General features: G+C 44.4%; 1 protein-coding gene across 1 annotated transcript in view; it reads right to left on the reverse strand.

The window, feature by feature from the left end:
- Positions 1-2,391: 2,391 nt before the first annotated feature.
- The window catches only part of LOC308581550 (netrin-4-like), a 57,888-nt gene continuing 46,364 nt past the window's right edge, over positions 2,392-13,915 (reverse strand). Inside the window, exons 6-10 of the mRNA XM_081184095.1 lie at positions 13,223-13,436; positions 12,776-12,912; positions 11,159-11,227; positions 10,067-10,237; positions 2,392-4,824 (exon numbers count right to left, since the gene is read on the reverse strand). Coding sequence (XP_081040221.1) covers positions 4,688-4,824; positions 10,067-10,237; positions 11,159-11,227; positions 12,776-12,912; positions 13,223-13,436 — 728 coding nt within the window. The 3' untranslated portion in view covers positions 2,392-4,687. The remainder of the gene's footprint in view (positions 4,825-10,066; positions 10,238-11,158; positions 11,228-12,775; positions 12,913-13,222; positions 13,437-13,915) is intronic.

Raw genomic sequence — 13,915 nt, forward strand, 5'->3', positions numbered from 1 at the left:
AGAGTGGGGTTTACCTGGACCTGTCATTTCTGAAAAGGAAACTCAGCTGGCTGGGTATTAAGGCAAACAAATTGCCAGCCTTTGTATTTTCTCATCTCCTTTCTCATGCCTTTTTTCTTTCTTTCACATTTTGAAAATGATTTATAACAGTGTTTACAGAATCTGGGTGTTAATGTGCCTTTCACAAGAGACTGGGAGATGCTTCTTTGTGTGGCCATCCCACAACAGTCCTGCCAGCCTTTGAACACCGTAGGACAGGCATAGGCAAAGTTGGCCCTCCAGATGTTTTGGGACTACGGCTCCCATGATCCCTAGCTAACAGGTCCAGTGGTCAAGGATGATGGGAATTGTAGTCCCAAAACATCTGGAGGTCCGAGTTTGCCTATGCCTGCAATAGGACCTAAGGGCCACCGTAGGAAATGGCTCTCTTGTTGCTCCTGTAAAGCCTCAAGGCAGCCACAGATTTACATATGAAGATATTGGCCCCCATTTTAGAACCTGTCTAGCATGAGCAGGGAGGAGTGAGAAGGAAGAGGATTCTTCAGTAATGGCTTATTTTTAAGGTACAGTATTTACCTTTCAGAACTTAGTTTTAAGCATTTAGTAAATACCAGTATTTATTTAGGTGGGGCATGTGTAACCAACAGAGCAGTTGCAAACATGTACGGTCTATGTACTTTCTGTTTCCCGTTCTGTGCTGCGAAAACAGAAATCGGCATAATTCTAGTTCACAAGCACGTGAAACAATATGCATATTGCAAGTTTGCTTTTATAAAGCGAATAGAAGTCCAAAAATGTGGTGCATGGGCCTGTTGTGAAATTGCCCAGTTTAGGGCATTCCATTAAGACCCTTATTCCTCTCTGGTTCTTGCCTCTTAAAACAGGGATCACCAAGGTGGCGCCCTCCAGCTGTTGTTGGACTCCAGCTCCCATCAGCCCCAAGCGGCATAGCCAGTGGCCAAGGATGGGAGTTGTAGTCCAAGAGCACATGGAGGGGGCCCCCATTGGTTATCCGAGTTCCAGAACAGCCTTTCTCAACTATGGGTCCCCAGATGATGTTGGACTACAACTCCCATCATCCCTGACTACTGGACCTGCTAGCTAGGGATGATGGGAGTTATAGTTCAAAAACACCTGGGAACCCAAGAGTAAGAAAGGCTGCTCTAAGAACATAACTTTTTCTCCCCCCAATCCTTCTGCCATCATTTCTCCTGTCCAGTTAATAAACTAATTTTTGCCACTCCATGTAAGTCAAGGGATTTTGAGCCTAAGTATTATTTGCCCATGCACCTTTTTTTTGGTACCCACAAAACTGCAGGTACAAAAGCAGATCTACATTAATCCATTTTTAATATGGATGAGCTATAGCAATATTTAGCTAGCCTATTTACATCACTGAATGCTTCTTGTCATAACAAAATATGAAGGAGTCAGTGTTACATTTAGACAATATAATATAAATGTAGTTTACAATACTGTATCCAGTTTGACTTTAGCACTTTTAATGAAAACTGTGAGCAACTAGAAGTAATGGCTTCTACTCATAGATTACCTGAAATGCATACCGGAGTCTAAATAAAAGAACAATTGTACGTAGAAGGCCTTGGCCTGTGGTTAAGTACGAGCATTTTTTCACATCGGACAGTGTTTCCCATAACCTACAGATAACCTTTCCACGTGTTTAAGTGAAGTTAGATTTCCATTTCTCTTGCAGCCGAGTGGCATTCAAAACAAACTTCACAATCTTTAGGACAAGTAATATCTGAGCAACGCATCTTCTATTCTCCCATTTCAATTGATGAAAATGTGTCCCTAATGGATGCCTGACTTCAAATGGAAGCCTTCAGTTAAGCCAGTCTGGTCAATATTACATCTTTGTAAACGCTAAGGAATGCAAGTCTCCTTGCCTTGTAATATCTTTTCAATAGACTGCCCTGTGTGACCCAAGTTTCATGTTCCAGGTGCGGCTTCTGTAGACAACACCATTTCAAGCTCATGGAGGTACACTCACTTTTTGTGTATGGACTTAGCAATTTCTCTGCAAGACTGACCTCAGGCAAAAAGGTTTGGCATATTGCAATAGAAGCTAGCTGTATAGAGAACTGATGGGCCTGAGTGGTTTTGCAAAATGTTAAAAACTTCTTGTTTTTTAAAAGGAATAAATGTGCACGCAGTGATTTGCAAACTAAAAAGTAGATACAGAGGGGAAAGCACAACTAGTGTGTCCTTCGGTAAGATGTCAGCCGTGGGGGTGATGAGGAGCTCTCAAGCTGCAGAAGAAAGTAACTGCAGCAAGTCTGGATTCGTGTGTGTGTGTGTGTGTGTGTGTGTGTGTGTGTGTGTGTGTATATATATATATATATATATATATATATATATATATATATATAAAAGCATCTTGAGCCTCTTCCAATGGACAAACATGTCCTGTTAGCTGTATCTGGCTACCTGATTCGAGGGGTGGCAGGTCTGGTGAAAGCTGCACTTAACACATGGTTTAGAGTGACATGAGCAAGCAGGACAGGGCTGCAGTGAAATAAGCCTATGTCCCCTCTCATCTCATGGGCCAGGAGTAGTTTGAAAGCTTTTGCTTAGCCCATGGTTTGCTTTTTCATTTGGACTGGCATGAGCTCTTGTTAGTTTCAAACAAGGCAACTTCAAACCATAGTTAACTGCAGCGGGCTTGTTTAAACTTAACATAGTCATGATGAGCCACAGACGGCACAGTAAACTGTGGTTAGTCAGAAGCAGAAGCTTTCAATCTGCCAGCTATGCAGGAAGAGGAGGGGAAAGAGTATGAGCCTGAGACACACACACATGCTAAACCATGATTCAGTGCAGCAAGCAAAGGTAGCCTTTGTATCTGCAGATTTCTGTGTGCCTTGACTAGCCAGGACATGGAACGCTACTTGCCAACCTTGCAGGTGATGCAAGATGCAGTTACATGAGTGTTCTGTGCCTGCCCACAAGTGCTTCAGCTCTTCAGGAATTGTAGAATCAGAACTGTAGAGTTGTAGTCCAATCCTCTGCACTGCAGGAATCACAGCTAAATCAGTAAAACAAGGCAAGATCAATAAGACAAGGTGTTGTGTTTCTTAAAGGCCAACACTTAAGCATTTTCATGGTGCCATTCTCTTTGAACCAACCAACAGAAAATAGAGAATACCAGCAGCACTAGTTGACCATCTTTGTTTCATATTAGAGAAGAGAGCTCTTTGAGAAGCCCTGCTCTTAAACGGAACGTAATTGCCGCAGGCAAGTGGTTGCTGGCAGCTATAACCCCAACAGTTTTTACATGAAATATTAGCAGGACAGCACTTGAGACTCAAATATTGTCTTGGAAAGAGCAGGTCAGAATAACCACATGGCTGTTCCCAGAGGTAGCCGATGTTTCCTTGAATGTATGTCTCACTAGCGGCCCTTCAACCTCTTCTGCGGTGGTTTGGTGAATCTACCAACGCCAAACCAAATCAGCTTCCAGGATTTCTTTCACTACTTGCATGCAGAAACTGTGGGCCGGTGCTGCATTCTTCCCTCACAAAGGAATCATCGGTGGTGCACAAGCCCTTCTTAGCAGCAATCCTCCTCAAATTTGCGTGGTGCAATGGATGCCGGGGGGAGGGCAAGCTGGGAGAAGACCTTTGATGAGAGCAGGTGGGCTCAAAGTTAAAGCCAAAACTATTGTTGATTTGGTGCACGTATTGAGAGAACAGCCCTAGAGAAGGCAAATGATATTAATCCAACTCTCCACTCATCAGTCCTTGTAATCTCTAATCCAACTCTCCCCACCTACCACTTCCCCCAGCAGCTCTGTGAAAGAACGGAGGTGAAGTCCATTGAGACTCCTGCCTGCAGGATCAGACCCCAGCCATGCCCTCCTCCCTGTACGCAGTGCACACACTTCCCAGAATCCCCCAAGGGGCTACGTCCTGGGAAGGCGTTCAGGCTCTTCTACCATCTCACAGGCTCTGCCTGTTTGCTTCTCTGGTGGCAAAGTTCGGACACAGACAACATAAATCTACAGAATCTTTCCATCCCAGTGCAAATGCTGAGGGCGCACGTACACACTCTTTAAGGACCCCCAAAGGCTGCGTATGTTATTCTAACTGTAGCTTGCTTAGTGAGCTGAAAAGATTGCCGAATAAAGCAGGAGTCATGTGACAGGCCAACCGTTGAGCATGTTGTCGCTCCAAAGCTCGACAAAGTTGTTTGCTCATCCTTTATGGCTGCTTCAAAAAAGCAACCCACCCACCCTGAAACAAATGCTTTAGTGAAGCAGCTGTAAGTTTATGCGTTAGTAGTATCAGGATAGGACTTGAAAGCATCAACGTGGGATGCATTTTGTAATCTTGACACTGGCTGGGGTGGGGGTGGGGTTTAGCTCTGGATAAACGATGTGGGCAAGCTATAAGATGTGATTCCTAGGCAAACAAAGTTAAGGGTTGAGGTTTCCAAGTCTGTGTGGGCTGGGATTGTTTGTCGTTGTCCTTTGATTCTTGGAAGAAAGAACTCAAGGCACAAGATGCCTCCCTAAAACACAAAATATGACAGGGGTGGGGAGAGAGAGATTCTGTTTTTAAATTCCCCTTAGGAATGTTCTGATAGACAACAAGAGAACTACTTAGGCCTTTCACTGCAATATTACTAACATATGCAAAGTCTGTGGCTTTTGCTTTGAAAGAAGGTATTATTTGCATCCAGTTCGAAGCATGTCTGCGACTAGTTTCCCCCAGTGAGCTTTCCAGGGCTTCACCAGGCTGTTCATGTTCACGAGAAGTTTGTTAGTCCGTGTGTCTTCCTGTCCTGCTATCAGATAGTCTACACCTGGTTTGGAAAAAGAACAGCAAGGTGTTAGAAAAAGAGTAAATTCTAAATCCACCAGCGGATTTCACATTAATTTAAAAAACCAACCAAAATGACCCCTCTCTGCTGCGAAGAGTACTAAGCACACAGGATCATATCCCTGCTTTGAGAAATGATGCTAGCACAGAGATCATTTCTCCTTGAAGGCTGCTCAGTAATCTCACAATAAAGGCAAAAGGGTGGTCAGTGCATCCCTACTGCAAGCAATAGATTTGCCTGATTGTCAGCTAGGCAGAGGGATCTTTGACAGTAATAACAGATGCCCCACCAACACAGCCTGGACATGATGACTGAGCTGGCTAGTGCCATAATCACTTAGTATGGGGTATGTGACCCTCATTTGGCCCTGAAAAGCAGTAATAACCCATTCTCCCCCATTTCTTCTACTAGCTATAACCCACAACAGCAGAGACCTCTTCAAATGAATTGGGGAACCAGTCTTATTTACCCTCATCAAAGACGAGCCCGTCATCACCTGCAAAACTTAATAAACATAATGGCCAAAACATTTCATGAAATGCAATTTATTACAGGTAACTAGTTATAAGAAAGAGTCTTAATTATATTAAGGAAAACGACGCCACGGCTCCCAAGTCTTTACAGGTTCCAAAAATAATATGAGGAAAACTTACGTGATATTTTTACACTGCATTTACATGGTAGATTGACTTGAGATTAACGGGGCATAATCCCACCACAGGCCTTAATTCACTTACCAATGTAAGGGTGCTCGTGCATCATTAACACAGCTTCGTGAGCAGTCACTGAAATTACCTAAATTTCAAGCTAAAATGCAATTATACTGTTTGTGTTTCTTACATTTAATGTCCCCTGCCAGAAACCCTGGAGAGCCACTGCCAAGCTGTGTCAACAGTATTGAGCTAAATGGACCAAAGGACTGCCTTCTCTAGTAATATATTGCCCAGTTAAAACAATGCCAACTGATGGCTTCCCAATCAGACTTTACATTTAGGGAGCAGGGGAACGGTGGCAGTTTCTTTTTCAAGGTGCTATATCTCTGTTGGTGACAAAGGCAGTTATAATAATAATAATAATAATTTATTATTTGTACCCCGCCCATCTGGCTGGGTTTCCCCAGCCACTCTGGGCGGCTTCCAACAAAGATGAAAAATACACTAAAATGTTGTTGTTGTTATTATTGTTTTTACTTAAAAATAAACCCACACTGCAATTGCACTGCACCACGCCATAAATGAAGTTTTTATGATTATACTCTAATGCCATGAGATTAGATATGGACTTCCTGTCACCAGCTAGGGAAGAACATGCCGTACAATGGCACAGAGATGGTTGGGCAGGGAGCCAGACTGCTGCGCACAGCAGAAACTCCTGATGAATGCAGTGCCAGACGGGACTAGCAGGGGCGAGTGTGGATTATTTCCTTGTCTTTTCCCAAAGACGCCCTTCCCCTTGCTCAAAACAAAACAAAAAGTGACAGGAAGGGACACTCTGTGGACATTCAGGAAGAAAGGGAATGCAAATATAGTCAAAACTGGACTTGCAAATTATTTTCTGTTCTGCTGCTTGTATGCATGTGCATTAAACTAGTCCACATGCCAACAACAACAACAATAATAATAATAATATATTTATACCCCGCCCATCTGGCTGAGTTTCCCCAGCCACTCTGCCGGCTCCCAATCGAGTGTTAAAAACAATACAGAATTAAATATTAAAAACTTCCCTAAACAGGGTTGCCTTCAGATGTCTTTTAAAAATAGGATAGCTGCTTATTTCCTTGACATCTGCTGAGAGGGCACTCCACAGGGCGGGCGCCACTACCGAGAAGACCCCTCTGCCTGGTTTCCTGTAACCTCACTTCTCGCAGTGAGGGAACCGCCAGAAGGCCTTCAGCGCTGGATCTCAGTGTCCAGGCTGAACGATGGGAGTGGAGACGCTCCTTCAGGTATACAGGACCGAGGCCGTTTAGGGCTTTAAAGTGTGGCATTGAGGATAGTGCTGGATTAGGGCTTGCACTCAATTCCCTGCTCAGTCATAGAATTCTACAGCTGGATGGGGGTCGTGACAGTCCCCTGCTCCTCACACAAAATAAAGAACTAGAGGACCTCCAACAGATGCTGTTTCAAAAACTCTACTCCACTCATAGAATCAGAATTGCATAATTTGAAGGGGCTCTGAGGGTCATCTAGTCCAGGCATGTCCAACTTTGAGTAGGCTGTGATCTACAATCCAGTATCAAAAACTGGCAGTGATCTACCACCCTCTGAAATCATTGAAGTTTGTTAAATAAATAAATGGATCTTTATTTCACAGATGCAATAGTTATGTTTGGATATCATCATGACAGATCCATATAGTTGTTAGATGGACAAGTAGCTAAACAAGTGAGAAAAGTCAAACTATATTTTTATTAGTTTACACAGATCTGAGGAGCCAGTCAGAGTGCACTGGGGTTTTCCGCCTTTTTTCTACTGTTGCTTTAAATCGCAGCTGACTTTGTGTCAGCATCCCCACTCCCTTCCTCCACCTCGTCTTTCCCCTACTGTAGCGTTAAAGCCTTTCCCTCACAAAGGGCCTTCTCAGTAGTGGTGCCCGCCTTGTGGAACGCCCTCCCATCAGATGTCAAAGAAATAAACAACTATCGGACTTTTAGAAGACATCTGAAGGGAGCCCTGTTTAGGGAAGCTTTTAATATTTGATTAATTATTGTATTTTAATATTTTGTTGGAAGCCAGCCAGAGTGGCTGGGGAAACCCAGCCAGATGGGTCGAGTACAAATAAATTATTATTATTATTATTATTATTATTATTATTATTATTATTATTATTATTATTATTATTATTATTATTATTGCATCACTAGCTGCATAGGAGCTAACTCCTAGGGGCCGCGGGGACTTTGGCCACCGCAATAAAATATTTGAGGGGGCCAGACCTCCACAAAGTTGATGGGCATTGCCATCCAAATGGTGTGCGTGCCCTGTGTCATGTGACACAGGGCAGGGCTTCCCTGGCCCCCCGCAATATTTCATTCAAGTTGGCACCCCTGACTCGGCACTTCCAGACTGTCATTATTTTCAGGTGGGGTTTAAGCACATATTGACAAATTCAGGTTGCACAATTAAATTTGATTTGGGGATCTTCTGCAGCAGACTCACTTCTTCTAAAACCTGGGGTTTTTCGCAATAAGGAAAGTGTTACAAAAATGCATTATAAAGCGTGGGGTAACATTTGCTGGGCACAGCATCATCTCACTTCCCTGAAAACAAATCAGAAGGGAGGTTCATTGAATAGCAGGTGACATCTGACCTGCAGAATTTGTGCAAACGGATCAGGATGAAAGCTCAATAAACTGGTTGTCTGGAAGTAGGGGTGGAGAAATAGGTCAATTTCAGTGTCTCTCACTTTCTTGTTTTTCCAACCTTGAGTTTATTCTCTACATTTCTGCATCATCATTTCAGTTTGAATTTCTCCTAAGTGAAGATTTCAATGGGAGGGAGAGGAATATGATCACTGTCTACCCCATAGGTGTATAAAGGAAGAGCTTTTATAAACCATTCTGTGGTCCTTAGATGAAGGGTGGTATATAAATCTAATAAAAAAATTAAAGAAATTGGCAGGATATGAAAGTTGACCACTTTACTGTTAGGCTGGAAACCAACCAACCATTTTAAGGAATCTTCCCTTCATTCCTTTTGTCCCAGGTCAACTCAGATCTAACTGGTCCACAGGTTTTTAAATGGTACAAAACCCTGAAACTCCTCCTTGCCATAAATGAAAACAGGGTACATTTATACACCCTAAGCAGCAAACCCTCTTTCAAATTGCTGTCAGTTCTTTCAAGAAAGCTATTGTTTGTCTCCAGCCTCAGTTTATGGGGCAGAAATAAAATGGGAAATCGAAACAGTGGTGGTATTCTAGGCGTTTGATGGGAAAGTCTTCTCATGTTAATCATGGTGAGTGATTAGGTTATAAACCCTACATTTTAGACAAAACACTTCCTTTCAGTCAATGTGGATGTGTGTTTAATTTAGTCACAATAAAAAAGCACAATATAATTTATCAAGGGATGGGGACAAGACTGCTGCGACCTTCAGAAGTACGTATTTGCTCATCTTAATCTGATGAAGCCCAGAAGTAAACTAGTTCCTTCTCTAATTACTTGGACTTTAAATGGAAGAAACAATCCCAAGCATGTTCCCAGGCTCTCGTTTAAAGGACAACAGGACCTATGTGGCAGTGTGCATCAAATGACAAAGCACAGCGATGAAACTGGAAGGAATAATGCAAGAGACTCTGGCACTAAGGGCCAAAACAAATGAAGCGCCCATCATGTACAGTATTTAGTAATTCTGTGACTGGCTTCTCAAAAGTAAATTACAGGCTTGGGACCACGCCTGATCTACAGCAGAGCCCTGGCATGTGGCATAGGAGAGTTTTAACTCTTTGCCCCCTCTGCAGTCCCCACACTGGCTATTTGCATAGAGGGAAAAACCTCCCACTTATTCCAATGGGAGCTTTCCCTTCAATGCAAATTGCAGGTCTTCAGCGGTAATTATGTCACAGAACCAACCACCTGAAGCAAATAATACATTGTCTGGATATGGTCCCTTCTTTTTACCATTATCTCACACTGACCTAAGGGACGCGGCTGGCGCTGTGGGTTAAACCACAGAGCCTAGGACTTGCCGATCGCATGGTTGGCGGTTCGAATCCCCACGGCGGGGTGCGCTCCCGTTGCTTGGTCCCAGCGCCTGCCAACCTAGCAGTTCGAAAGCACCCCCGGGTGCAAGTAGATAAATAGGGACCGCTTACTAGCGGGAAGGTAAATGGCTTCGTCACGCTGGCCACGTGACCCAGAAGTGTCTGCGGACAGCGCTGGCTCCCGGACTCTAGAGTGAGATGAGCGCACAACCCTAGAGTCTGTCAAGACTGGCCCGTACGGGCAGGGGTACCTTTACCTTTACCTTTACACACTGGCCTAATGTGGAACAGGTGGGAACTCTGGTGACAGGGCAACCCACACAAGATCACTAAAGTGCTTTTGGGGCATGAAGCACTGAGGGTGGGTTGGCACTGCCATGCCCATTTTCTGAGGAAAAGAGTTGCTCCATCTAACTCATAACTGCCAACACTGACTAGCAGCAGCTCTCCAGGGTTTCAGGCTGGAGACAATTCCTGTCCTACATGGACATGCCAGGGATAAATACAGAGTATTTACCAGGATTAAGAATTGGGCATGTGCACCCTCTGTTGGTCCAAGACTCAGGATAGATGCTTCTGTTACTCCTCGTGATTTTCACTCTTCCCGATTTCAGAACCTTCTTGACCTTCACAATGACTTCTGCATGGGTTCCTTTGTCATGAGCGGAGAGAATCTTTGCTTTTATTACTGCCAAAGAGCACAAAAGGAAACACAATTAATTTTACACACTGGGCAATTTATTTTGCTGTGTTGGTTGGCAGAACCTGAAGAAGTGGCTATAGCACATCTTAATTAATACACAAAGACATTAGCAAACATAATATCTAGACAAACAGAGTTATAGAAATTCAATCTCATACAGGCAACACACATCTTATGCGAGGGCTTCATTCCGGGGTCCCAAGCATGAAAACAATGATGCCTGAAGCCAGGAACGTCCAGAACCACCTCCACCCAGCAAGGCAGAGGGCTACTTGCCCAGCTTTTGGAAGGGCGTAGAAGGGCTGTGGCAGGGTCCTACAGCTCTCCCACCTCCTTTCCAGCTCTGAGAAGGAGGCACAGAGGGTCTGGCAGTATCCCAGAACTCCTACACCATCTTCACAAAGCCAGGTAAGCCTGTGAACGCAGCTCTGGCTGGGTGGGAGGAAAATAAATAGAAAGTGAGTTTACTCCGCTTTCGATAAGAGCCAACTCCTAGGGGCTGAGGTCCCTTTGCCCCCCCAAAAAATATTTGAGGGGGCTGCCCCCTGAAAAATGATGGGCAGTGCCATTCAAGTGTGTGTGTGTGTGTGTGTGTGTGTGTGTGTGTTGTGATCAATTATGCAGAGCAGGGCCTACCTGGTCTCCTCCAATATTTTATTCAAGTTGGCATTCTGCCGCTCTCCATTTATTTATGCAATTGTGTAAGTAAAATAAGTGTAAGATGAGCATCATCTATAATTGTTATTTTTATGGGAGCATTAAGTATCCGAGTTTACTGTGTGCAGACGTTAGGCTTCTCTGCTACAGACTTTGGAGTTTTGAAAGATGAAGAGCAGCAGGAAAGATGTTCTGGGGCTTCATTTGGTTCCCACTATTTAAATGGGAGAAGGTATTTTACTCACTTACCGTAAGCATATTTCATCTGGCAGAAATTGGTGACGCTTCCTAGTATCCTTTCTTTGCAGACACACTTTTCTAGCCAGGGAATCGCAGGCCAGTGTTGAAGGAGGAGGGTCACATTAAGAAAGTGGGGTTGGGTGAGTTTGGCAAAGAGAGAAATCAAGTTATTTTCATGTACACATGCACATACGCTTTCAAATATCGGAATGTTTTGTTGTTATTGTTTATTATTTTATTATCTATTTATTAAATTTCTATACCACCCTTTAAGTAAGGATCACAGGGCCGTTTAGAATATAAAAGGACAAAAATACATACTACACACAGAGTTTAAAAGGCCATGACAAAGGTCTATCACATAGGGCCACCAAAGCAGTTTCTGTGCCAAAAACCAGGCCTAAACCCCAATTGAAATTGATCCAGAAAATCAATTTCCTCCAAGAATGCCTAGATTTGGTCCAAGAACCTTGCCCAAGAAGGTGAGTATGTCTTATTAAAATAGGTTTTAAAGAGAAATCATTTATTTGCAAATATGATGCTTAAATGGCAAAAGTGAAACACCACCCTATCTAGCCAAGCTTTCTAAGTAGGAAGCAAAACACTCTGCATGGAAATTATCACACAATTAATATATATGCTAAATAAAAAGAAAGTCAGAGATCAGACTCAAGTACCCTTCAGTCACTACAATAACTTATGACAAATACTCTGTAAATCTAAAACGCTCCTGTCAGGGGCTCAGGAACAGAGGCACAGGGGAGAGAGGAAATGGAGAGCGAAGGGGAAGAATCGGAGGGCAGCGTAGGGGAATATGGCAGCGACCCCAGAGATTCCATGAGCTTCTCCAGCGAATCAGAAGATTCCCAGAAGGAGGCGCCGATGGTCAGGGCAAGGGGGGTCCCAGGGGGGACACACCAGAAACAAGGGGCCAGCGGGGACTCCCAAAGCAGCAGCTGGAAATCAGGACCAGCTTCCCCACCAGAGCGTAGTGGGGGGGGGGGAAGAGTCCCATGGGGCAGGGCCAGCGTCTCCTCCAGCAGGGAGAGAAGATGAGTCAGGGCTGACCACGCCTCTATCGGAGAGTGAGGGAACGGAAGGGAGGTCGGGACAAGCTAGCCCCCCCGAAGGGGGAAGCAGTGACAGGAGCAGTGTAACGGTCAGGAGGAAGGTTGCCGGCTGGGCGCGCGCGCCAAGTTCAAATGTACAGGCGCGCGGGACAGCAGAAAACCCGGATTGGGAACCAGGTCCTAAAGCCCGCCGGAGGCAAGGAGAAGACTCAGGAGATTCAGCGTCAGAAGAGTCTAGGAAGGGCAAGACCCCAGCTGACAGGCGGAGCCAGAGGAGGAAAGAGCAAAGGAAGAGGTGGAGCAAGGCTAGAGTCTTAAACTGGTGTATGGGGGGAGGAGATTCAGATGGAGCTTCGACGGTCTAGAGTTTCAGACGTAGAGCTGCACGCTGCGGCTGTCAAAGTGAAAATGAACTTCAATAAAGACTTTTGTATATAACGACGAACTGGCGTTGGTCCTTTGTGAGCTGGGACCTTGGGCAGCTCTGACAGCTCCACTCAATTGTAAAAGTAATAACTGGCATCTGTCCATTTCGTGCAACGATATAAATCCATACCTGGATGTCTTAGCGCAGAAAACCCTTGTTCGTGGTCATTCCACTGCCACTCATCTTCAGTTTCATTGGCTGGTGTTTGAATAAGGTCAGGGATTCTTCCACCAATGGGAATATTGAAAAAAGCCTGGTTGTCGTAACTGGGAAGAAGAGGACAACAGAACAAATGGAAATGGCACTTAGATCCCGGGATGTGATAGTCATAAGGTAGCCTCTGCTTCATTCACTTACTACTCAGTGACAGAGAGGTAATGCTAGCTCCAGAGTTTTGATAAGCAAAGTCAAGCAAGGAACATTTCTAAGAACCAATCGTTAGTGATTTTTGTGCAGAAAGATGCAATGATATTTTCTGTATCCTTCAATTAGGCAAAAATATCCTAATCCTGAGCAAGGACTGAACCAGCCTAGGGATTCTGCACATTATCAGTTTGTGATAAGGAGTTTGCTTACTTGTTGAGGCATTCTCCAGTGTGCTTGTCACAGTCTCTGGCACAGTCACAAGGCTGGCAGCCATTCTCTCCAAATCCCCAATAGCCCAAGAGGCACCGGTCGCATTTGGGGCCTGCAACGCCTGGTTTGCAGAAGCAGAATCCTGTCTTTGGGTGGCATTTCCAGCTCTGGTTGAAAGTCGTGTTCACTGAGCCCATGAGGTGGCAGGAGCAAGCTGAATGGGAAAGCGCAGTGTGGAATGGAGAAGATTAGCCGACAGTCACCTGCAGGGACAGAATCTCTGCAAGGGCTATATGTCAGATGCATAAACACAACATTCTCGGAATAGACTGCTTGCCCTTTAACTTCTTTTGACTCACTGATTTATAACCAAGAGACATTAGACCCAGGCCTTATTCTTAAGCTTTGCAAAGTTCTTTCTCAAACCCTACCAGGTTTTAATTATGAAATGAAAAAACATGTTGTGAGGGGCGATGTTGGTGGACCCATATTTAAGGCTGGCAAGCAATCTGGACCCCCTCAAGTCAGTTTCAGCCAAGGTAAAAGAAAATACGATTAAGCTTACTCAGGACTGGTATTTATATCCATCACAACTTTGTAGGATGTTAGAGTCTGGAGAGGGTGCAAAGGCCCCTGGTTTCTTCTTGCATATGTGGTAGTCCTATCCCAAAGCTACTTTGTTTTGGAAGAAAG

The sequence above is a fragment of the Podarcis bocagei genome (assembly GCF_964188305.1).
Source record: "Podarcis bocagei genome assembly, chromosome: 2".
Lineage (NCBI taxonomy): Eukaryota > Metazoa > Chordata > Lepidosauria > Squamata > Lacertidae > Podarcis > Podarcis bocagei.